Genomic DNA, 25,837 nt, shown 5'->3' on the forward strand with positions numbered 1-25,837 from the left:
AGTTTTCCATCAATAAAATTTAAGAAAATAATCAAAGAAACTCTTGAAAGAATATTCACATCTTATGGTCAAAAAACTTGTAAAATCGTTTGCTTTTATTTTACGCTTAAATCAAAGATTGTAGGCACTATTTGCTGCTCTATTGCCGGCTGCCATCCATTTCTCTTGTATAAAAATCCGCCTTGCTTAGCGATTTGTACAATTCATAAGCCGAAAACAAATTCATGTGGATATATTTTAAAATATATATATATATATAGATTGAATTAAATAAATTCATATCACGGGCAGCATCAGCATCATCAACGGTTAGGAGCTATGCAGGTTAGGATGCTGGCCACTTGAGTTCTGCAGGGCCTTGGCCACCTCCTCCTGCAAGGTGCTAGGCGGCTCTGACACAATATCCGTGTGCATGGATAGGTACTTTAATTTATTCGTAACAGCTGCAATGAATGGGGTTTAATTAGATTGAGGATTTCTATGGCTGAAGAAAACTTGAGCCACTTACCGGGTCGTAGATCGATGAGAGAACAGTGCTGATCTACCCAAAGGAAGGCCGTCCGACGCAGCTCATCCAGACTGGCACTTGACACGGTCGACGTGTACGAGGCAAGCAGTGGTTCCAAAATTAAACCCAACTGAAATGTTAAGAATATTTTGTGATATTTACCAAATTGATATATAATATTTATATTTAGCACTTACAATCCAAAACTTCCAGTCGTTCATGGTATTGTAACGCACAAAGATCTCGTATAGCTGGCGAACGTGCTCCGTGCCCTGCCTCGTGACTGGGGCTCCATTTGCCGGCAGAATGGAGTGCAGGTGCCTTTTGGTAAGAGTAGAGATTCATTTAGAATAAAGAAACCTACAAGAATCAAGGATATATAGCCTACGTCAGCGAGTTGTTCAGCTCGTCCCGCTCCATGCGCAGCGACTCAATCTTGTCCTTGAGCACATTGCGCTCCTGTCGCAGCTGCTTTATGTGGTCCGCTCCCTTCTGCAGCATGGCCGCCTTGCTCAGCTTGGCGTTGGGGTTTTGCTGCAGCTGCGGGATGAGCGCGTGCAGCGTGTCAAAACCATTCTTGATGTTATAGCGTCGCTTCTGCTCGGCATGGATGTGACCGGCTCGCCGCTGGGTATCCCTCGGCTGATACTTGTTGAGGCTGGCCGAGGGCGAGAGCGGCGAGTCCTGCGACTCGTGGAACGGCGAGTCCGGCGATAGACTCAGGCAGCTGCTGCTGCCAATGTTGCCTGTCGTGGAGGATGGCCCAAAACCGTGTCCGGGGGGACTGTGTAAAGCAGGACTGATGATGGCCATGGGCAATGACGCGGACTTCTTTGGTGAGTGTGGCTGCGTGGGCACCGATAGCGGCGATGTGACTGCAGCATACACGTTGCTGTTGCTCGAGGTGACTATGGCACTGGCGGAAGATGGCTGATTCGACTGAGAACTGTTTGCCACGGCTGTCTGCAGACGGGAATCTGTAACAAAAATATACTTTAACCAGCGAACTCTTAGGCTTTCAAGCTCCACTCACTCGAAGTCAGGAGCTGGGCCAGGGTGCTGTTCAGCATGGGATCGCTGGTGGCCTGCTGCATCTGCTGCTGCGTGACCAGCAGGTTGCTGCAGCTCTGAGCGCTCAAGGGAGAGCCGCCTGCCCCGGCGGCTGCCACCACCGACGAGTGTTGCTGGTGCATCGAGTTGCTGCGAACGCGTGACTTGCCCTTAGCATGGTACTTGGGCACGGCAAAGGGCTGCTCGTGGATGAGCTGCTGCCTTCCATCGGGCAACTTGTTGAGAGACACGTTCAGAGGCAAGCTATTGGACCGATGGATTTCTTTGGGCAAAACGGTGTTGGGTGACACCCAAGTGGATGTGCTGACAGCGGCCTGCTGCTGCTGCTGTTGCTGCTGCTGTTGGTGCTGCTGCAGCAAACTGGCCACTGTCGTCGGGTGCTGCTGCTGTTGCTGTTGCTGAGTGTTGACTGCCTGTTGTTGGCGTGTCAGCTGTAGAAGTTGCTGGGTGGTCAGACCCAGAGGAAGCGACTGCTGCATTTGCGGCTGCTCTTGTTGCAGGTAACCCTGCTGCTGCTGCTGCTGCGGCAGGCGAGGCACATTGAGAAACGTTCCAGTCGAGGCGGACTTCTTAAACTGCGGATAGGGCTTATAGCCGATGGAGTTGTAGCCACCACCATCGCTCAGCAAAGACAGCACATCGGCCTGCAGGGGCTCCACTTTCACGCTCAGCTGCTGCTGATGCTGCTGCTGCTGGTAGTTGTCCGTGTAGCTGCCCAGGAAGCTCTGCTGGTTGTTGAAGGCGTTGGTCTGCTGTGTGGGAAAGTGTTGTTGCTGCTGCTGTTGCGCGAGTTGCTGCTGTTGCTGCTGCTGCTGAGGAGCCTGAAAGGCAGCCGTCTGCAGAAGTACGCCCCCGCCAAGATGTTGCTGCTGCTGCTGCTGTTGGTTCTTCTGTTGCTCGGCCAGCATTTGCTGGTAGAGGTTAGTCTGGTGCAGCGTCGGCTGGGCCTTGTCGTAGTTGTGCGGCTCCCGCCGGAATGGACGCTGGGTGCTCTTGGCCACACGGCCATTGATCACACACCTGTTGCTGATGTTGTTGTCGCTGGCGGCGATGGCCCCAAAGTGCTTGCCTCCGTGCATCCGCCCGGACATTGAGCTGGGTTCTCCGATGAGCTGGGAATCGTTGGCAGATTGCTGCTGCTGCTGCTGTCTCGCTACTGAGAAGCGCTGCTCCATTTCACTGTAGGCCATGTTATTGATCGGCGTGTTGAGCTCCATCATGTTGGCGTCGACGCTACCGCCACCACCGCCACCGCTGCTGCTGTTGACCATATCCATGATGCTGTCGTTGCAGTAGAGCGTGTGCGGAGCACCCACAATGGCCGGCAAGCAGTAGTCGTCGTTCTTGAGCATCTCGGCATCGGTTCCCTCCTCCGGAACGGGTGGCAAGCGTGTGGTGGGGATTAGGTCTATGCAGGATCGAGGGGAATTAAGTTATCAAAGTCCTTGGAGAGCCCATTGTGGTACTACTCACCTGAGAAGGTAAGATCAATGTCATCTAAATTCGGTTGCAAGGGCCCCAAACTGGGCTGTATGAAGTCAGCAATGCCCGCGCCGCGTGCTAATCATGGAAAGAAACCATCAGTTAAGGCAACTGAACTCAGCCTGGATTACACCTACCAATTTCCCTGGAATCGGGAAAAGGAAATGGAACATTTATGGCCGAGAACAAGGTGTCTGTTGTCCAGTCGTCTGGCATCAAGTTCCTATCGTTCAGCGGCGACCATTCCAAAAAGTCCAACTCGCTTTTCTGCAACAAAAAGAAGAGAATAAATGTAGCACTTTATCACTCTTGATTTTGTGGGTGAGATAGTCCAGCGGCGCTTCGCTGAACATATGAATTTATTGGTGGCTTTTAGTCAGTCAGCCCTGTCATGCGGTCCGCGTTGCACGACGTCCTAGTGTGCCAGCGTCGTTTGGGGCTCACGGCCATCGAGGTCAGTGAGGGCAACGGCGGCGGCCTCCGACTGCGCCCAGCCACCTGGAGCACCCACATTCTGTTCTGGACACTCCAGGTTGCCTTGCTTCTAGCCACTGGATCCTACATTATTTTCTGGAACTTTAAATTCGAGTTCACCCACACTGGCATGGCGAACCACTATGCCCACGTAACCGAAGTCATGGAGCCCGTGTCCATTGTCCTACTGATCGCCTGGCTCCGTCTGCACCAGGATCGCTTGCTGCAGCTATTGAACCAACTCCTAGAGCTGCTGGAAACTGAGCAACTACGAGACACAACGCCCAATTGGATAAACTTTGTGTTTCTAAGCTCAAATTTCATATTGAACTTTTTTACTATTACTTATATGGTAACGCAAAGTGTATTCGATGTCCTTCGAATGATACCGCTAATCACCTTTAGTTTGAGACAAATCTACTTCAGTTGCCTGGTAAACATTTTCCTGGTGACTGTTCATCAAATAGAGGCAATTTTAGATGCACAACTCCTCAAAGTGAAGAAATCTGTGCGTAATCGGGATCTAAGGGAACTCGGTCAAAGCCTGCAGCTCATCGATTATATCTTTCGGTTATGCGAGCTGCAGATGAACGTCATCTTCAGTGTTCCATTGTGCCTACACTTTCTGTACATTGTCCTGGAGACGGCATCCATTGGCTACATTATCGCTCTATTGTTCGACGATGCCTTCATGATCGGAATTTCTGTGATTATAATAGTGCCCCTGGTGATATATGCTGCCTTGCCGACCTCTAGGAACCACAGACTGAACAATGTCGTAAGTATTGAACAACAGAAAATCGATAATTAATTTGTAAGTGACTTGCTATGAGTCCAATTGATAAAGATTAGGAATGCACTACTTTGGAGCGTGTCCTTCTTAGTCTAGAGTAAATTACGGCGCAATGCAGTTAACCCTTTTCGACCTGGTCTTAGTCCTCCGGGTATTAGTTCTCACGAACATCCGATGGGACAAACGATTGAAGCTGTTTAGCTTGAATCAAAGCTGGCGTTTCTATCTGGTGCAGGTCTTCCTGCTGGGCGTGTGTCTATGGAACATATTTCGACTCGTCGTAAATTGGAATATCGAGTTTCAGGATTTTGATACAAGTCTTAATAAGTACTGCTTTTACATTGTTAAGATGACGGAGTTTGTTTTGGTCGCCCTGCAATTTGTCTGGATGTTTGCCACGCAGCACTCCCAGGCCAACCATTTCATCCAAATACAGGCTCTCTCCGAGCAGACCTCTGGGATTCCGTTTGTACCTCAATGGATGATCTGTTGCTGGACCGCAACCTGCCTGATTTTCGTCTTACGCTTTATTGTGTGGAGGCTAAAATTGCACTCGACCTTTTTTAATGTCTTAGGTCAGGCTTCATTTATCTTTTACAAAATGTCCTCATATTTCGTGAAAACCCTGTACATGTATCTGGGACACTGCCTAGAGCAAATCTTATCCAAAAGTGGCTGTAATCTGGAGAGTGCTTTGCAAACCCGCGACACGAGTGCCATTAGAAAAATGGTCAGCCAGCATGTACGAATTTACGACGAGGTACTTTCTCTTGGCGAACACTGTTTGAGTTCAATTTTCGGATTCCTTTTGTACCTTTACATGATCCACGATACTTTGGAAGTACCATTATTATCATTCTACATTTGGAATGAGAAATTCGGGTCATTGGAGCTAACCTTGTTCTTCATTTCACTTGTGATAATTTGCTTCTACACTTGGATACACATGGGAGTCAATAGCTACCAGAAAGAGGTAGGTAATATCTGCTTAATTTTGTTATAAATAAGTTAAAGAATATTTAAGAAAGGCTTAACTTAGTCTTAAACTTGTGAGTAAGGTCTCTTGAGTTGTTTAGTTTAAGGTGGGATTTATATATTTTATAAGACTTTACAAGGCATTTATTGATTGGTTGTTGGAATTTGGATTATGGAAGATTTACATATATTTCTTGAGAATTCTAACATTAGAATTTCTGTAAGTGTAGTAATTGTAAGCACTTAATTGCTTAATGACGGACTACCGATGCATCAGCCAAGCTGTCGCTCATCACTATTGGATTATCTTTTTCGTTTTCTAAAGCGAAAAAGCAATTTACTAAAAAATTAAAAAAACAGTTGCGGGTTGCATTCTTTACCATGCGGATTACGCTTCCTAGCCTAGTGGTCATTCTTCGGTACTTGGCCCTCACGAACATCCGCTGGGACGACCATCTCAAGGAGTTCGTCTTAAGATGCAGCAGGATCTTTTGGCTTCTTCAGTTTTTAATGGAATTGATATTTTTATATAATTTCTACGCCGCTTTTGCCGGCTGGATAATGAAGTTGGGAGCCTTTCATAGCTTTACGGATTTTTTCTATGTGAGGATGCTTCGGGTGGTGGAGTCCACAATCCTGATTTGGCAGCTTTACTGGATATTTTCAATGCAGCAAACTTTGCTCAACAGTTTGATTCGAGTGCAGAAAATCTCAAACAATTTTGAACTTTCTGACGTTCCATTTTGGATGATTTTTGGCTGGATATTTTCCTGTGGATTTATTCTTTTTCGCATCGTTTATTGGAGGTTAAATATGCTTCCACAAATCAGATTACACGTGCTAATCAAAGATGCAGTTTACATTTTCTATAAGGTATCAACGTGCTTTATAAAAACTCTGTATATGGTTTTTGGACATCGAATAATTAAAATAATGGACGCTAATCGCCAACAAATTGAAAATGCCCTAGAAACACCTGATGCATTAGATACAAGACTACTTGTCAGTCATAATTTAAAGATCCAAAATGAGATACTGAGGCTCTGCGAACAGGACTTGAGCAAGTTGTATGGATTGCCACTCTGCTTGTACATGATACAGGATATTTTGGAATCCACTCTAATGTCTTACTTTCTTTGGACCACCGGTAAAGAATTCCATAACATGATACCATTTTCCTACATTTCGCTTATCTTATCGTTACTTTACGCTTCGATACCATTGGGGTACAATAATCCTCTTATACAGGTAAGTAGAAGTGCGACTGTGATTATTATTTCCGAAACCCCTTAGTCAGGAGGGACTTGTAATTAAGTACAATACTTTAAAATAATTTCTTGTAGGAATTCACAATGTTTACCTCTGGGTTTAGCCATTACAAAGTTTTAATTTTATAATGTATAATGTCGTTGTGACACAATCAGCCAAGCTGTCGCTCAATCCCTAATGGATTCTCCTTCAAGGCGAAACTTCGTTTCCTTGCAGTCTTTCCTTTCGACAGACATTAAAATAGTTTCAAGTGGAAGGCTTTGCAATGCGGACAACGTTACCCGGTCTTATAGTGATCCTACGATGCACGACGTTTGTGAAAATTCGTTGGAATGAAAATCAAAAGCAGTTCGACTTGAGCTCTAACGGGATTTGTTCTTTTGTCAAGTTCTTGCTGCCGTTAATATTTTTCTGTTGTCTTTGCACGGCTTTTCTAGACTTGAAGACGGAATGGAGAGTCTTCGATAGTTTTACGGATGTCTACATCTTGAGGCTTGTTCGGTTTTTTGAGTCCACTTTCTTGATATTCCAATACGTTCTGGTATTTGCAATGCAACAAAGCCTGACGAGCAGCCTCATGCGTGTTCTAAACCTGTCCAACGATTTTGGGCTCGTAGAGGTGCCATCTTGGATGTTGTTGTCCTGGCTAGTGTGGACTGGCCTTATTGTGATACGCTTTTTTTATGTAGAAGCCCTTTATATGCCCATACACAACTTCAGCTTTCTGGTCAATGATATAGCTTATGTGCTTTACAAGGGTTCGTCCTGCTTTATGAAAACATTTTATATGGCCTTAGCCCATCGCATAGTGCACATTATGGCCGCTATTCGCCAACAAATGGAAAAGGCTTTACAGAGAACTTCTGACCCAAAGAGTCAAAGAGAAACATTATATCAATATTTATCGATCCAAAATGAGATGATACATATCTGCGAAGTAGACTTGAGTAGGGTTTTCGGATTGCTACTCTGTATGTACATGATTCAGGACATTTTGGAAGCGACACTGATTTGCTATTTCGCTCGCTATAAATTTAACGACTACTATCCCGTTATATTTCACTGGATTTCGTTGATCTGTTGTTGCTTATATGCTTTAATTCCACTAGTGTATAATGGCCCAGGAGAGGAGGTGAATAAAGTGAAAGTTTAATTATTTATAAGTAAATTGAACTAGTTATCCGAATATCATTTAACCCTTTAGAAAAATATTGCGTTATTCTGGATATATATAAGTTCTGATGATTAGAAGGACTTCCTCATTAACCAAAAACAATAGATAGATAGATAGAGCTACAGAGCACTACCCAACAATTAGTTTAATTGAATTCCCCCTGTTCGATGAGTCAGTTACTCGAGTGAAATATAGCCACAAGCACGTATAGTTAGAATGAATCAGAAGAGGCTTCTGGCTTTCCTGCACTATCAACGCTACTTGGGTCTCACTGACTTGGACTTCTCCAATGGGCTGCACGGGCTCCATGGGACCTGGATTTCGTACGCCACCCAAGCCATAGTCGTGGTCATCTTCGTGTCCGCTTTAGTGGCGGCTCTGGCCGAGTCCCTCTTCTACTTGGACACCCAGACCAAGACCGGGATGATATTTGACAATGCAGTTATAATAGCCACATCGATTTCCCAGCTGCTGGCCAATCTTTGGTTCCGTGCCCAGCAGCAATCGCAGGTGGCCCTTCTGCATAGACTTTCTCACGTGGTGAGCCGTTTGCAGGTGGAACCGGAGGCACTGCCACACCCACGCTGGTTCTACCGCATCTGGCTGGTTGTGTGCTTCTTGTATGTGATTATGATGGCTCATTTTGCGACCAAGACTTGGCTTACGAACATGGAGCTCAGCCACGTGCTGACTCTGCTGGGTTTCGCCCTACGCTGTATCTTGGCTAACTTCCAAATCACCTGCTATAGCGGTGTGGTGTGGATTTTGCGGACGTCACTGCGTGTCCAGGCGGATCAACTGAAAAGGATGGTGTTGACTGCCGCCACCATTTCAAGTGAGGATGTAGCCCTCAGCCTGAAAGTGCACGATGAGATCCTGCTGCTGGGCCAGAGGGACGTGGTCGAGGTCTACGGTGGAGTACTGGTCTTTCTCTTCATGTACCAGGTCATGCAGTGTGTCCTGATATTCTACCTCAGTAGCTTGTCGATTTTTCGGACGTTCAAGGAGCTGTTGTTCATCCTCGCCTGGCTTTGGCCGATGCTCTTCTATCTCATCCTTCCCCTAGCCGCCAATGACGTACTTAATCAGGTGAGTGGCGGGAAGTAACACTTGACCGAACTTGTTATAAAAACAACAGTATTTTGGGCAGAGAACTCTCCAAACTAGTAGATACTCTGTAGCACATATAAAGGATAAGGCATTGAACCATTTTTATTGGGAACTTTCGACTCAAAGTAAGGCGGATTAGAAAATTATATAATTTAAATTTCAAGTTAAAAGTTCAATCCCTAAAAGATATAAGATCCATATGTTAAAACGCATGTACCCCCGGAGTGAGAGTATTTATTTTTATAACGTTTCCTTCAGGCCCTTAAAGGCCAGAAGGTCAAGGGTATAAAAGACCCGTTCGGCTGCCAGAAGTAGTGATTCCATTCCTGCTCTAGTCTGCATTCGCCATGGACGAATTCCAGAAGGGGGAACTCTGCGCCTATTACCGCCTCTGCCGATACTTGGGCATATTCTGCATCGACTACAATCCCTCGAAGAAAAAATACCTCTTGCGGCGCAGTGCCATCTGCTATGTGGTGCACTTTGCCATTCAGGCCTATTTGGTGGGCTGCATGGCGGTCATGGTAATCTATTGGCGCAAGTGCTTCAAGAGGGAGCTAACCAAGACTGGCAACCATTTCGATCGACTCGTAATGGTCCTGGCCCTGGGCATTCTTGTAGTGCAGAACGCCTGGCTCATCTGGTTGCAGGCACCTCACCTGCGCATCGTTCGGCAAATAGAACTGTGTCGCCGGAAGCATTTGGGCCACCTCAAGCTGGTGCTGCCCAGGCGCCTGCTCTGGCTGATCATTGCCACCAATCTGGTTTACATGGCCAACTTCATCAAGACATGCGTGTTTGAGTGGCTGTCGGAGGCGTCGCGTCTCTTTGTGTTCACCTCGCTTGGGTTTCCGCTGCGCTATCTGGTCACTAGCTTTACCATGGGCACCTACTTTTGTATGGTTCATATTGTGCGCCGCATCCTCAGCTGGAACCAGTCCCAGATCACGGCCATTGTCGAGCAGTCCGGGGATCCTAAGCGAGCCAGCGACAATCTTCTACGCATGCGCGGATGCCTGGAGTTGCACGATCGCCTTGTGATTTTATGCAACGTGGAGATCAGTCTCGTGTATGGATTCATTGCCTGGTTGTCCTGGATGTTCGCCTCGCTGGACGTCACCGGCGTGATTTACCTGACCATGGTGATTCAAACCAACAAGCCGATCGGCTTGAAGCTGCTGACAAACATTGTGTGGCTCTCGCCCACCTTGCTGACCTGTGCCGCCGGTTTCATGAGCAATCGCGTGGCCGTTCAGGTATGTATAAAGAGCTTTTGGCGAGGGTACGGAATTTGGAATATCCTCTATAAGTCTTTCACGTACTTCTCCTATTATTCTTGATAGAAATCTAGGCCAGCTTCTTTTGGGATTTAACTTTTCTTGAATGTCTTTTACATCATTGAAATATGTTCAAGTTTTCCTAGTAGTGTCATCTTTAGGACTTCCATTCCCCTCGAAAGGCATTGTTTTCGTTTCCCGTATCTGAATCTAAACTAAAATCTAAATCGATTATTCACTGGGGCGTAAGGAGCCAGCATTTTTGGTTTCAGCTTTCAGTTCGCGGTATGGCGCCATGTCCCTCGGTGGCGAGCTGCGCGTTTACTTGTTTACCCTCAAGTGCTTCGGTTTGCTATGCTTCACGCACGAGTCCAGCAGCGGTTACAAAACGCACGCATCCAGGAAGGATGACACTTTTGCGTTCGTAGGACTGCTCTGCTCGCAGTGCCTGGCACTGGCAGCCCTGGGTCATGTGGTTCTCCTGTCCGGAGAGTACAAATTGCCCATGTACGGTCAAGTGGGCAACACTTACTTCGTGGGCAATTACGGCCTGGCCTGCCTGACGGTGTCTCTCATTCATCTGTACTTTTATGTGCGGCGCAGACGATTTATGTCGCTAATCGCCCTGCTTCTCTGCCACAGCCGCTTGGATCTGGGGCACAGACATGCCACAGAGTTTGTCCGGATCTATGCCTTGTTCGCCAGCCAAGTCCTACTTACCGGAGTTGTGTGCAGCAAGGCCTTTCGGCACGCCGAGCTCGAGTGGTGGAGAACAGCCCTGCTGACCACCTTTGCTACCTATAGCTACATGCTGCTCGGCCTAGTGGTCGCCTTGCACTACTGCCTGGTCCGGATCTTGGCCAGCTTATTGCGAATATACAATGATGATCTGACAGAAGCGATGAGCTTGAGCAGGAACTTGTCAGGAACACCGTGCATCCTGCGTCTAAGACAACGGAGTCGACTGCTCTGGGTTTGCCGCCAGAGGTTGAACTCTGACTTCGGACTTGTGCTGGTGGTCATTATGGCGTACCTGCTCTTTTCAGCACCAGCTGCTCCGTTCTTCCTGATAACCATCGTCTTTGAGCTGGACGCCCGCAACGTGGGCATGGAGTACCTTTGGCATGCCCTGTTCGTCACGCTCCTCTGGAACCTGCCCTATTTTGTGGCCATCCTGATGACGCTGCGGACCGATGAGGTGGGAAAAGAGGTGAGCCTTTGCCCCCTCCCACTGCTCCCTGTCATCACCTAATGGGGGCAAATAATGACGCGTTGGCTTAGTTTTCAAGGTCCCTTGAGAGGTGTAATCGGGTAGATATAATGTTTACAAAGCAAACCACTTAAAGCCTGTCCTCCGACATTAGGTTATTAGTTGATTGACGGAATCTGAATGACGCACAACGCTTTCGGGGAGTTGCGGGTACATCTTCGAACCCTCCAGTGGCTAGGAGTCCTGCGGTTTGGCATCGACTTTGGGGTTTGGTGCGAATAGAAGTTTCCGAAGAGCGCCGAGCCCGCTGGTTCATGGCGGGTGTCATAGGGTTTACCTGCAGCGTGATCATCTACAGCTGCTGCTATCCACATCACTTCACCATGGGCAAGCACAACAAGACGGGAAACTGCTATGCGCTGGTCAATATCCGTTCCTGTGCCCTGGCCACTCTGCTGGTGTACATCCAGCTCTACGTTCGACGTTGTCGCTTCGCCAAGCTGCTGCAGTCGATGATGCGCTTGAACCAGATGTGTCGGAGGGGCAATGGAGTCTCCAACTTTGGCTCTCCCTACATCCTTCATCTGGCTTTGCTTGCGATCTGCATGCTAAACTACGCCCACGGCTACTGGGTGTCTGGCGTGGTCTGGTACACCATTCCTGTTTATCTCCTTCAGTACGGTTTCTCCTACCTCAGCCTGGGCCAGTTGGTTGTCCTCTTTGCCTGCTTCCAGCGCATCCTCCACTCGAGTTTGAGGCACTACAACAGATTGCTCATGGATAACCTAAAGTCAGGCTGGAGGGAGAGCCGGAAATTCCATGAAAACTTTTGCGAATATAACCAGTTGCTGTGGGTGTGCCAAGTGGAGATTAACCACAGCTTCGGCATGCTGTTGCTGCCCATAACTGGCTTCGTACTTCTTATAACGCCCTCGGGACCCTTCTATCTGATATCCACCATTTTTGAAGGCCGCTTCCGGACAACATGGCGTTTTGTTTTCATGTCTATAACGGCCACCTTTTGGAGCCTGCCTTGGGTGATATTGCTGGTGCTGGCAATGGGCACCACCAATGTCCAAAAGGAGGTGAGTAATCAGATTTAATAGTAAAATAAGTGGTAACGGTCCTTATATTATTTTTTGAAAATTTTTCGAGACTCGGTAAAATAGGTTTAACATAAAATAGCATCGAGAAAAAGTTCAAAAATATTAATTAACAGGAGTAGAAATATATTACATATAGGAATCCTTAAATCCCTTGGGGCATATCCTTTTTTTGTGAAAGTAGCGCGACAAGGAAGGCTTAATTTAATAAAGTCGTACATCAACAGCGAAATCCAATCAATTACCGGGCAAATATTGACATTTCGCTATCCGATGAATCAACAATGAAATTGGATACCCATCCGGTTGATTGGTTAGTTCGCAGCGGTCCCTCAACCGTAGAAGCATGTCCACGGTGTGCCGTGACCTGCGCCTGTACCTCCGTCTGCTGAACCTTCTGGGCATGATGTGCTGGCACTTCGACTCGGGGCATTGCCAGCTGGTGGCCACGCCCTCGTGCGAGCGCTATGCCCGGACATACCTGGTCGTGATCCTGGTCGCAACTACGGGCTGCTTCACCTTCGCCCACTTGAACCCGGAGCGGTTTCACATCGGCATCTACAACCGGACAGGCAACTTCTACGAGACTGTCATATTCCGGAGCACGTGCCTGGTGCTCTTCTTTCTATACGTGATTCTCTATGTGCGCCGGCACAGGCACAGGGAGCTGGTGCAGCTCCTGCTGCGCCTCAATCGACGGTGTGTGGCCAGCAGCAGAGACCGCCAGTTCCTGCACAATTTGATCCTCTATGGGGTGCTCTCCGTCGTTTGCTTTGGCAACTACTTTAACGGTTACAGTCGTGCCGGTCTGGCCGCCCTTCCGCTGGCCTTCTGCCTGGTTGTTTACATCTACACCTTTCTGGTGATCTGTCTGCTGCTGGTGTTCTTTGTCTGCCTCAAGCAGATCATGGCCGCCGGTCTGGTCCATTACAATCGGCTTCTTGGTCAGGGCGACCTGGCACCCGGTCTCTGGGGCAGACAGCAGATCCTGGCCTTGTGCGAAGGCGAGCTGAGCGACTGCTTTGGCCAGCTAATGCTTCCCATTGTGGCCTTGGTGCTACTGATGGCGCCATCAGGGCCATTCTACCTGATCAGCACTGTCATGGAGGGCAAGTTCGACTCGGGCGAGTATCTGGCCATGGTCCTGATATCCTCTACTTGGGACACGCCCTGGATGATCATGCTGGTGCTTATGCTGCGCACGAATGGCATAACGGTGGAAGTGAGTGGGTTTTTGGGAAGTGGTTGAAGTTGAAGGCACAACTTTTGGTGTTTTAGTTGGAAATCGCAATTCTTTTATATCCCTTTCGAAATATTCTATTTTGCAGGCTAATAAAACCGCAAAGATATTGGCCAAAGTACCGAGAACGGGCACTGGTTTGGATCGAATGGTAAGAAGAATCACAACTTTACATTAAATCAGTTAAATTTTAATTTTGTAATGCTGATTTATACTCTCTATTTACAATTTCCCCTCCTAGATTGAGAAATTCCTACTGAAAAACCTTCGACAGCAGCCCATTTTGACGGCCTACGGATTTTTCGCTTTGGATAAAAGCACCTTGTTTAAGGTACATATAATATTTATATAAAACTCAATAATTTAAAATATATCCCCCCTCCAGCTTTTTACCGCCATCTTCACGTACATGGTGATACTGGTGCAGTTCAAGGAAATGGAAAACACCACCAAGGCTATTAGCAAATTTTGATTATGAACTCACCGAGTCGTAGGTTAAGCAGCCCGTCGCCTTCGATCTATAGTTTTTGCGCCATTTTCTGTACTCAGCCTTGATCACGGCTGAATGACGTTTCCAGTACTTGCCCTCGAGTACTACGGTCTGTGTGGGGTACATGGAAAGAGAGAGAGACAGGGCAGCGAGAGATAAGTGAGGAGATGGAAGCGGAGCTTGTGTGTACCGTGTACCCGCCGAAACCTTGTTAATTTCCTAATCAAAAGCAAATATATACTATATGTACTAACTTAATTATGATTAAGCGTAATCTACATTCCCGCCGAGATAACCAAATGGGGAGAGGTAACGTTCCCGTTTTCCGTACCCGGGAAGCGATCTCTACCTTGCACATTTCACCACCTATTCTGATTTGCGCTTCGCCCAAACTGATTTCAAGTCAAACTCGATATAGCCAGGAAGACCTCTTAATATAAATTTTAACTATAATACCACCCCTCATTCCGTTCATTTCTGCTAACTTGGCTGAGTGAAAACAGCCTGTAAACTTGATAAGATACATCTTTTACTGGGTACAGAGTCAAGTTGAGCTCCACGATAAGGCGGTCGGAGAAAAGGGGAGACTTTGGGGTTGTTTAACATTATGTTGTTGTTTAAATCACATCCAATTGCAAGCTATAAAATGGGTGTGTTCGACCCTCGCGAGGCTCTGCCTCCAGTGCTAAATCTCGGGCAGTGGAATGTACGGTGATAAGCTCATTAGAAGATAACTTTTTAGAGGTGAGAGGCCCGAACACTTGTACAAAGAAAGAAAGGAAAACCTTATCCTAACTATTAAATGTTGAATAATACAAAAAATGCAATTACTTCATTACCAGAGTTAAATTCTATATATATTTAAATCACTTTAGTAAGTATATATATCCACTTTCTAGATACTAGCTTGCAAGTCTACGAGAATTAAGAATTTTATAAATATATAGTTCCAATCAAACTTTTACATTCATAATTTTATTTACTAATTCGTCATCCTGACGTTATATCAATAAATTTTTAAGTATAACCAAAAGCTTTCATGGATTTTTGTTTTGGATTTCCCACTAAAGTTTTATAAAATTGCCCTTCTCCAACATGAGTTGTTTACTTAGCTTTCAAATTCATGGCACTTCACTATAAATTGATGAAATGAAATTTCCAAGTGGGATTACTTTGAGTTAACCCAGAATTATTCAGAACTGTAATAAGAGTCGCTACACTTAGTCATCAAAGATTTCAAGGCATAATAGTTTATGTTTTTATATTATTCAATCGCTTCTTTTGAACCAAGTGCAATCTATAAAAGAAAGCGACGCACAAGGTCGCACATAGGCATCTGGGGAAAACAACTCAAAAGGTAGCAGAAATAACAAAAAAAAGGTTATATAGATTTCAGCGAAAGTGGCCAAACGATAAGTGTATAACGATTATACATTATGGTACTTAAATTGAATCTCAGTCTATAAATAAAAGTGCCCCGCCGATAGGTTAATGATAGGCTAAAAATATAACCGCCAAAAGCCTCGCCGCTCTTATCACGTGCTGCCGGCGAGGGTCCGGGGATGGGTACTGGGTACTGGTGATTGGGGATGGTGGGACCACACCACGACTAACCCATGGGGTCCATTCCATATCTCCCTCTGACAGTCAATGGCGCACGACAATCGCGCGACGATCACGTAGCGATCGAGTGATGTCTTCCTCTACAGCTGGGTGCAACCACCCACCAGGAACGCGGTGGCGGTGGGTCGTGGCTAGTTGAGTGTTTGGTGATAACTAAATGAGGAGATTCCCGTCAACCGCTCGAGGCGTGTGCCAAATTTCGCAGGCACTTTGGGTTTATGATCGGCCACGAGCGCGGATGGTACGATGCGATTTCGAAAGTTTAAGAATTTTAAACTTATGACTAAGACTAGTTCTCTGTACTTGAATAAAAAATTCAGGTAATGCTTAATGTACAATCTTTTGAGTCTTGAAAATTGGTTAGGTTTCTAGATGTCTATTCAAATGTATCACTTTTGCTTGTGCTAGTTGCTTAATAGTGATTTAGTTTAGAGAATAAATTCATACAAAATATGAATTCTAGAAAAAATTAACCTTATTAAAGCCAAGCTTATAGATAAATTTCTTACGAACTATTAAACGGCTATAATTGCTTAACGCAAAAAGCTTATGACTCACCTTCTTCTAAACGTTTCAATTTATTTGTAGGAGATTTTTTTTAGTTTTTTAAGCACATTCACCTAACAACTTGTATTTGCGTAATGTGTTTTTTCTTTATTTCGTTAATGTCTAATCGATTACCTGACTTACTGAACACATTTCCCACTTATTTAGCACTACGTTCACTTGGCAGTTGATACTTACTTGAGGATTACTATGTATGTCAACGTCCAGCGGCGATGCGAATTGACACACCGGGGTTCTGCGCTTTTGTATGACTGCAAAAATGGAAAACACACAAACACAGTTTAGTAGGGAGAACACTCCACAAAAAAAAGCAACTAAAGTGATAAGATTCTATGGAGAGGTTCATAGATAGAGAAAGAGAGTTCCCCCAGAGATGACAAAAGCTGCCAGGAACACGTGTGGCAGAGCCACTGGCTCTCCCCAACGGGTTACTGGCAGAATTCTGACGTAGCAGCCAACTTAACAATGCAAACATCAATTAAATCCTGTTCACAAATAGCCATATAAATAAATATAAAACATCGCGCTGAGACTGAACCTGGAAGGCACTCTAATCTGTTTACAAAAGTACCTGGCCTTACGTTCTTACTATGGGTGTTTCTGCTTTGTAAAAGGTAACGATATTTGGGGGAATAATTTGGTTGCTTTCTTTTTTATTTATTAAACAATAAAATCAATAAAATTTCTATATATTTATATGCCCTTGCAGGTTATTATAATTCTAGTTAGAAGATTGCAAAGGCATTTCCATCCTCATACACCATATTTATCATTGATTAGAATTAACAGGAACGTTTTTTCGACATGTCAGGAAAAAATCTATTTTCCCCGAATTTTTTTTTTAAATTTGATAAGGGGTTACAATTTTTTTTAAATGTCAAAAAATTTAGATTTCTTAAACAATTAAATTTAGTATGCAGATTTGTTAGTCTAGGAAATATAAACATAGAACCGCTATCCGAATTGAATTTAATGCTTTTTAAACTTTTTTATGCTATTTTTAAGCTTTGATTTGTGAAAAAAAAATATTTATAAAAATATGGATAAAATCTACTTAAAGAATTTAACTTTTTTCGGTTTTCTGGAAGGTTATTATGATTTTATTTAACGAAGCAACAATTTCCATATATATTCTTGATAAGCATTAACTAAATAAAACTATTTTTTATAATTTTTTCAAAATTTGATAGAGGTTACATCATTAAAATTGTCAAAAATATGCAGAAATGTTTATTTCTTTAGTTTTTAAATTCTGTAAGCAGATTTATAAGCCTATTAAAAACTAACATAGAAAAGATTTCCCAATTGAATTTAAAGTTTTTTTGACTTAGTTATGAACAATTTTTGATTTAATGCTATAATCCTATATTTTTCCCAAAAGATTAATTTTTATGTATTCTAAAAATCATTTTAATGCTTTTTTAGAGAACTACAGGGAATTTTTTCGTTTAATAATTTTCTGGCTAACAATGAAAAAAATTATGTAGATTTATTTTTAGAGAGACACCCATAATAAACGGCCAAATTTTTCCACAGACAGTTATGAATTGATAAAAAGGTAGCCAGCCTGGGAATTTCCAAAACCATTTGTGTTGTCTGCGTTTAGTTTGACGTGTCCAAACGTGCGGTTTCTGAGATATTAACTAAACTTTATAAAGATAGCAGATTCATTTTGGCAAACAAAACCCAGAAAAGCCCAAGATTCTGCGTGGGCGTGATGATAAGTCATTTAGATCCACATTTTTTTTTTTTAATTTAAAAAGAATTTATGAAAAATAGACAAGCAATTGAAATTTGAAAGGGCATATGGAAAACTGATTTGAAATTTACAAAATGTATACATTCCTTCTGTATAAGGAAAATATACACATTTCTTAGGAATGCTTTTGTTTTCCCCTTTTAGACATTTTCTTAAGGTTAACTTTGGCTTTCCTTCCTTGTTTTCAAGCAGCAATAACAAATGTACTATACAAAGTATGAGGTATACAAATTAATATTATTTTAAAGCAAGCCTTAATCCCGAAATAAATTTAATCTGCATAAAATGTGGGAGAACTAAAGTTTAAATTTCAAGTATACCCGATTTGAAATAGTCAAATAAACTACCCTTTGGTAGCTAGACAATTGCAGAGAATAATTGCAGAGAATAAAATAAAATGTTTGTGGTTGTTCCTTATAAATAAACATGAAATTTTCCATTTCCCTCCGTTGTCGCCGACATCTATTAGAGCACAGAGATAATCGCTCGACGCGATGGCTTGTAAAGCAGCGCTGCCGCTGCCGTTCTGATGATGTAACGGAAAATTTTTGAAAATAATATCAGCAGCAGCAGCAGCAGAGGTAGCGAACGGACAGCAGACATCCAAAATGTGCGCGTTTCTGCCCCGAGGTTCTTTCTGAATTACGTCTCCTTTGTCTTGACTTCGACAGTGGCTAGGTGCTAATCAATGGAACACTTCAGACTGGCCGCGACATCTGCTCCGCGATCCAGACCACGGGAAAACTCCGGGTCCGTCTAGACGAGCTACTATAACGTACGCATTGGCAACAACTAGGGAATCATATGTTCCCGACTCTTAATTAGACGGTAGTTGTAGAGGCCCAAAAACAAATCCAATGAAATTCAAATGAAATGACAATCGCCGAAGAGAGCCTAGACTCTGATAAGGGACGCTCGGCCCTGATAACAAAGACGAGTCGAGGAGAAAAGAGGGCAGCAAAGCGTAGGAGCTAGCGATGCCCGCCTGGCAACGCCGGTCATCCGGACATCCCTCTGTTTAGCAGGGGAGATCCATCTCCTCGATGTGTGAGCATCTGCCACAAACCAGTTGACAACTCTCTCAGGGCTTACCGCTCCAGCAGCAGCAACAGCACCAGCGGTCACTGCTCGGCTTTGGCGTGAGCAGGAGAGGGCAGATAGCTTGTCAACATTGCCTTCTCCGTCGCTGTGCTTTTAAAGCTTATTCCTATCGCTCCCGCTCTGCGATTCGCTCACCTATCCGCTCTACATTGTGTTTGCTAGCTGGGGCTTTTGCACGTGCCGTGCTTCTCAAGGAAATAAACATTAAAGTGGACTATAATTTGGTTTGGAATATTTTACCAATGCCGATCGCGGTCAATCGCTGAACCAATGCCAACAAAAATAACAACACGTGGAAAACTTCTGCCAAGTCCCGCCTCAAGTGGCTTAACTAAGTTGTGGGAGAAGGGGTCATCCTATCAGATTGTTTACAATGGAAAACAAATTATTGGCACTTGTTGATTAGATATTGGTGGTGACATCTTGTCAAATTTTAATGTAATTCAATTACGTTTTTTAAAAACTTTTTAATAATACTGCCACCTTTATTTGCATAGATTGGGAAATAGACTAAACAAGATTTCTGAACAGAATACTTCCTCTTTTGTTGAAGTTCAATTCGAGACTCAACATTTTCTAAAGATAAAATCAATAACAAATGACAATATCAATGATTATTTTTAAGCAATATAAGGGAATATAAATATAAACAAGAAATACTAGTGTGGCAAGCCAATTTGGAAGAAATATATCAGGTAATCCCCAATGTCAGAGTGCCTTATCCTAAAGATATTTAACTTTTATCCTTTATATTATATACTTTTGGGTACTAATTGTGATTTAAAATTGATTTTACAAAATGTTTTAATTTAAAACATTGAAGAAATATATTTTCTTTTAAGAGCTCTAACTATTTACAATTCGACTAAGAAAAAAAAACAGATTTTAAATAACCTTCACAAATATATCCACAGATAATTGTCCCTAATTTTAAGACAAAAAAAATTGGGATTTAATAATATAAGTAAACAACTTTTATCTCTATGTTTACTAAAATATATAATAATCAAGACCTCAACATTTTACCTCAAAAACTATAAAAACAAATAAATTAAGTCAAATCTGTGCTCAAATAAATTTCGATTGCAAAAACAATAAAATTGCATTGCACATACTCAGCTATTAAAATGCAAGCGCTTATTTATTACTTAATTTCGAAACCCGCAGAAATTCATTTCCCACTCAAGAGAATTGCTTCACTAGCTAAAAATATCACTCACATTGCATATGCCAGCAGCGCCAGATGACGTTGTTGAGACGGATTTTGTCCTTCCAACGCAGTCGCACACCTTTGAAATGATTCCATTTGGGGGAGGTGAGTTTTTGGCTAAAATGAAGAAAGGTAGATTATAAATAATAGAAATATAAAGGCAAACAAGGAAACAAATCTTCTCCCCGACTATATCTACTATGATATCGGTCAATCTGTCAAACGTATCAGTTTACAATAAATTAATCGATTTATTTATAAATATGTAAACAGTGCGCAGATTGTGGTCTAAAAATAAAAAGACCCCTAACCCCAACAGAGGCGCTATCTCTGGGAAATCAGCCTGTTTGTGCACATCTGTGTGCACGCCAATATATAACAACTGTCATAATCCTGCTTTCCCAATCAAGTATTCCCAGCCCAGAGGATTACCAATGGGATTGCACTTGGCCAAAAACAATTAGGGGCTACATATCGCGATGAGAATGCCGCTAATAAACAACCAGCCAGATACCTGATATGTGGTTGTTGTTTTCTTTGTTGATTTACCATTGTTATTGTTTGTGCTATTATCATAGCTGATGATTCAGTAGAAATTATTAAGCAAACACCAGGTAAATAGCTGTCAGTTGCCACCACGGGAGGGAGCACTGGAATTGCACAACCGAGCAGCACTCGAGGGGCACTCTCGAGCAGTTAACCCGCATTCCCATGTGGAGGTGGTGGTCCCTCCCTTCTCCATTCCGATACCACTCTATCTAGTGACGTTGCCGCTGGGCTATGATTAACTTCCTGTATTGACCATGATATAATACAACACAAGGCATTGGCACAAATCCAGTTTTCTCTCTCCCCGCAAATGTGCCGAATTCTATGGGAGAGATGATAATTCCGAGGCTGCGTCACCACATTTCACATCACCGAATGGTCACCCTCAGTCTGGCCCACTAAAGGCATAAATCTCAAAAAAATGTCTACATTTTAAATGCCTTGCATTTGTATTCGGGTTAATGGAATTGTAAATTTTGGATTTTGTCTGGCTCGAAAAACAAGTTATCAAAGTTGTAGACCAGACACATTGTTAGGGAACTAATCAGGTATTAAATAGGGAATTTATTAAGTTTATTAGATGCTTTTTACACGAAGAAGCTAACAACTATTTCGAATATATAAAATATAAAGTTTAATAATTAAAATTTGTTTTAGAATTAAACAAATAAAAAATCTTACGTGTTCTGGAAAGAGCATTCCAAAATCGGTTTAAACAAAGCTTTCTAATACTAAATGAACTTGTTTTTCATAATATTGCAAGCAAGAAATTTTTTTCGCTGACTTAAACAGGTTGTTGGTAAGAGAATTCCCTGAATTTGGGGAAGGAGGCGCCAAGATGATTTTGTTAATAGAATCTGTAGCTTGATTTCACTTTTACCCCAACTAAATCGCTTACTATACATCCCTTCAATGGCTCTGTAATCTAGACGCTTTCAGCAACACCTTTTAGTTTGCACTTAACTTATCTGACGTGTTGTGGGGGCCCGTTCAGGTTTAATAACTGTTCTTTCAACCCACGACTGCTTTTGCCGCGCTATTTGCGCATTATCTAATAGCTGAATATTACCCCACCGCGCAGTTTGTTTAGCAAAATCAACAACAATAACAACAATTAGCGAAATAAAACAAAACAGACCTGAATAAAAGTCCTGTACAAATGCTGACGCTGATAAGCGGCTGACTGATAAGGCCAAAGGGTCCCATAAAAATCGCTACACCGCTGGCCAGGCAGACGAATTAGCAGCTAAAGAAGCTGAAATCGGAAGGCGGACCAGAAAGTACCGGCTACATGCTTTAAAAATAGATCGAACAGACGAAAGCGTCTCGTACGATGTTTGGCGATGACTAAACCGCTCAATGAACCAAATATGGTAGACTCGAAATACCAAAAACAACAATAGAACAATAACTTCAGCACGTAGAAATCTAGTGACGTACTTACTGGGTTTGCAAACTGAATTTTATTTTTGTCTTTTATGAATTTTAAAAATGGAGTACAATATTATATAATAAAAACATCTTTACTTTAAATATTTTATTTAGTGTCGTTATAAATATTTGCTAGTGAGAGATCTAGAAGTTTTCTATCTTTAAACTATTTATGGGGATTTAAATAGTGATCAAAAAAGTTTTTGAGAAGCATAGAAGGGAATGCATAGGTGCTCTTTACCTAGTCGATAAAACTCCCAATTTATTCTCCCAGAATCTTGAAGTTGGAAATAAGGTTTTCAAATTCCTTTAAAAATTTCTAAATATTTTCAATAATTTTCTTTTTAGTAATACTAGTTTGATCATTGTCTGGCATTATCTGATCCTAAATTAATTAGAATTTTTGAAACCATTTCATAATATTAAATTTAATCCAGTTAATTCTTTAAAAAATATTTAAATTAAAAATTTTAAAGTTATTTAATAAAAATTGTTAACCTATTTTGATATATTATAAAGAATGGTAAGTTTTATATTCTTTAATAACACTGTCCAATTTTAAAATTATACTTTTTAATTTCATTTTACTGTACAAAATCTTTTCAAAATTAATTTATGCTAGAAAACTAAACAAAAAGAGAATAAAAACTCAATTAAATACAAAGAATTAAAAACAAATATTTGGCATTTTATTCGGCGCCCTCAATGCACTCAATTGGCTATGCCAGGTAAATAAATATGCTCAGGTAAATGTGGCCCGGAATCATTCTGATATCGCTGTGTGTCCATTACTCTGGTATTATTTTCGCGATGATTGCGCTGGCGTTTGCAGAAACGGGAGAAGCACCGCCCCGAAAAGAGGAGGGCCGGGAGGAAGGTGGACGAGCGATTAAGGCGAAGTTTTGGGTCCAAAGTAACCCGAGCAGCGACGTCGCGTCGCAACATGTGCCGCGATTATGCGACCGAAGCGGTCCCAGCTTTTTGGTTGCTGGATTTTCGTTGGCCAGTTTTTTTGGCGGCTATCACGCGCGGAATGCGTGAACGAGCGGGAAACTACATTTCTGTCGTTTTCTTCAGCGGGCACGTGTAGCAGCAGACTCACCTGTAGGCAAGGTTCATGCACTTGAACAGCTTGGTCAACGAGGTCTCGATCTCCAGATGGGAGGTGATTAGGCCCATGCTGCTCTCATCGCACTCCTGGTCCATACGGTTGAAGTGGGCCACCGTCTGTGGCACGTACAGCTGGACGTCGCGGCAGGTGTTTGCCGGCTCGCCCGCCTTGTCCAGACTGGGATCCTCGGGATCGAGCATCTTCACCTCACCGTCATCCTCGAGGTCGTCCTGCGCCTCTTCGGCCTCGAAGTGCGACACCATAAACTGGCCGGAGTGTATGGATTCCCGCTCCGACTCGGCAGCGGCGGCTGCTGCCGCTCCAGATCCTCCGGCTCCATATTGCAGGTGCGGGAAGATGGGTTGCTGCGGGATCAGCTGTTGCTGCTGCGGAAGTGACTGCTGCTGCTGGTGGGGAAACATCTGGCTTGTGCGTTGATAGCTCTCGTATTTGTTCAGCATCATTTTTGGGGGGGAATTCGAGGGGATGTCTATGCAAATACTTCACTCTTGGCTTTTATTGGTCGTGACGGGGCACATTTAATGGTTTTTTAATGTCTCTCTGGCAATTAACTGCTGGCACTGGCCCTTTTTCCGACTGGCTGGGGATTTTCCATCGCTCCGAAAGCGGCTCGCGGGTCAAATGGTAGCTGATAGAGCTGAGATTGGTACGAAAATATTTATCGTGATTTACTGGACATTAGCACATTTATTAATAATACACTGAAGCGAGCTGCTGGCCACTAATTAAATTGCTAATTGGCTCGGTTCTTTAACGAATCAATCGTTGATTTGATCTCGACACCTTGCGTTTTCCTAGCTGTTCGCGATCCCTACACCTGGTCGCCCGTGCGTCCACTTGGCGGCTTTTCCGGCCAACAACACGCCCCGCTTTTACCGTTAACTGCGTCACAACGAAGCACACAATAATAACAATATTAATCGCGCGCGTAGGAGCGCCGGAGAGGGACGGGGACGTGGACGTCAGAGAGCGAGACGTCAGTAGCCGCGCTTCTTCTTGCCGCGCGGGAAATTGCTGATAATGGAAACTCAATTGCTGGGCGATCGACAAAACGCTCGAGAGCACGCGCGGATCGGCTTGTGGCAAGCGGTGGAAGGCGGAAGAGAACGGCGGAGGAGTGCGAAAAGAACGAGCGGTTCCATTCCATTCCACAAACGGAACTGATCCAAGAACCGAGCTGGAAAGCGGGCGAAACCTGTGCGCGCCGCACACAACCAAAACAATGAACAGCTGACGCGAGCTCTCTCTCTCTTTTACGCTCCCCCTTTGCTTATCAGCACGGGAATGAAGGAATGCGAGGAAGAGCGAGCGCGCTGGCAGAGGCACACGCACACACCCATGCAGGGGTCCAAACAAAGGTGCCTCTGGTTGGCTTTCTGGGGAAAAGCAAAACAAACCAGGAACTTGAGCTAACAATTCCCTGCTTCGACCTTGGCTGCTCCAAACTTCAGTTTCCGCTTTCCGGGAGCCAGGTCTGCGTTTGCACTTTTGACCTCTGGGACTCCGCCTCCGTATTTCTATTGCCTATTTTCTGTGCCCACACACACACGCGCACGCAGCGTTTGGGGCGCAACTGCAGCTGCCCCCGAGAAAATGGAAACCGAGGAGTTTGCTCCCGCACACCCACAACGCACTCGGCACTGAGACGCATCGACGACGCACACACGCGCACCCACTAAGCTGCTACGTAGTTTAATTACACTTTAACACATATTAAGTTAATGCGAGGAGCGAGCCCTCCCACCAGGGTTGTCAAGGTATCGGCAGGCGCAGATAAACACCGAAGAGTGCCTAAAAATGGCCGACAATTGGCGCAGTTGTGAGTGGTGAGCACTGAAATGAGAGCGATATTAAATAATAAATATCTAAATATTACTTAAACTAAGTGATTACTTTAGTTGAATAATTATCCTATTAGGTCAAAACTAAAAATATTAAAAATTGGTGCTGGCAAAACATTGGAGCACTATCGATACTATCGATGTTTAATATTTTTTCAGGAACATCGATTTTGGTTTTGGACTATCGATGTTTTTTGGCTTGGCCATTAAACAATGAGGCTTTTATTTGTAAATGGAGTAAATTCGTATCTGTTGAAACAATCTTCGACCTCCACAGAGAAAGAAGAAGCCCCTCAGGTGAAGTGAAATCGATGTATCGCCTGTTCAAAACCACGATATATAACGGAATATCGACGTTTTTCCAGCACTAGCAATCAAAATCAGCTTTTTTCTTAGCTATTTCCCGTTGGAATTTGGCTTTTTCAGCTGGTTTTTTAGCTTTTTTAGC

At 43.7% G+C, this 25,837-nt stretch overlaps 4 protein-coding genes across 9 annotated transcripts; 3 read left to right on the plus strand and 1 right to left on the minus strand.

The window, feature by feature from the left end:
- Positions 1–62: 62 nt before the first annotated feature.
- Mondo (MLX interacting protein mondo) lies at positions 63–25,381 on the minus strand. Of its 5 annotated transcripts, none has more exons than XM_017161016.3 (12): positions 25,249–25,381; positions 23,519–24,185; positions 20,447–20,553; positions 16,544–16,617; positions 14,171–14,287; positions 3,199–3,328; positions 3,053–3,139; positions 1,542–2,987; positions 897–1,485; positions 706–829; positions 509–638; positions 63–443 (listed from the first exon to the last, which is right to left on the minus strand). In XM_017161016.3, the coding sequence occupies exons 2-12, from the start codon at positions 23,989–23,991 to the stop codon at positions 310–312; spliced, it is 3,411 nt and encodes a 1,136-aa protein (XP_017016505.1). In that variant the 5' UTR covers positions 23,992–24,185; positions 25,249–25,381; the 3' UTR covers positions 63–309. The 5 variants fall into 5 exon arrangements, with proteins under 5 accessions (XP_017016505.1, XP_017016506.1, XP_070145158.1 ...); XM_017161017.3 differs by having other exon boundaries at positions 25,183–25,307; XM_070289057.1 differs by lacking the exon at positions 25,249–25,381 and adding an exon at positions 24,963–25,229.
- LOC138927938 (gustatory and pheromone receptor 39a-like) lies at positions 7,963–9,171 on the plus strand. Its single transcript, XM_070283447.1, has 2 exons — positions 7,963–8,835; positions 9,115–9,171. Exons 1-2 carry the CDS (start codon positions 7,963–7,965, stop codon positions 9,169–9,171), a joined length of 930 nt encoding a protein of 309 aa, XP_070139548.1.
- Positions 9,204–14,177, plus strand: Gr39a (Gustatory receptor 39a). 2 transcript variants are annotated; one of them, XM_017161019.3, is made up of 4 exons: positions 9,204–10,112; positions 13,775–13,837; positions 13,928–14,017; positions 14,072–14,177. In XM_017161019.3, the coding sequence occupies exons 1-4, from the start codon at positions 9,204–9,206 to the stop codon at positions 14,156–14,158; spliced, it is 1,149 nt and encodes a 382-aa protein (XP_017016508.1). In that variant the 3' UTR covers positions 14,159–14,177. The 2 variants fall into 2 exon arrangements, with proteins under 2 accessions (XP_017016508.1, XP_017016509.1); XM_017161020.3 differs by lacking the exon at positions 9,204–10,112 and adding an exon at positions 12,691–13,668.
- Positions 11,524–12,446, plus strand: LOC108070520 (gustatory and pheromone receptor 39a-like). The gene is given in 2 exon segments (XM_017161021.2): positions 11,524–11,608; positions 11,611–12,446. Coding segments are annotated over 2 exon segments (921 nt in total).
- Positions 25,382–25,837: the final 456 nt, after the last annotated feature.

Source organism: Drosophila kikkawai, chromosome 2L (assembly GCF_030179895.1).
Source record: "Drosophila kikkawai strain 14028-0561.14 chromosome 2L, DkikHiC1v2, whole genome shotgun sequence".
NCBI lineage: Eukaryota > Metazoa > Arthropoda > Insecta > Diptera > Drosophilidae > Drosophila > Drosophila kikkawai.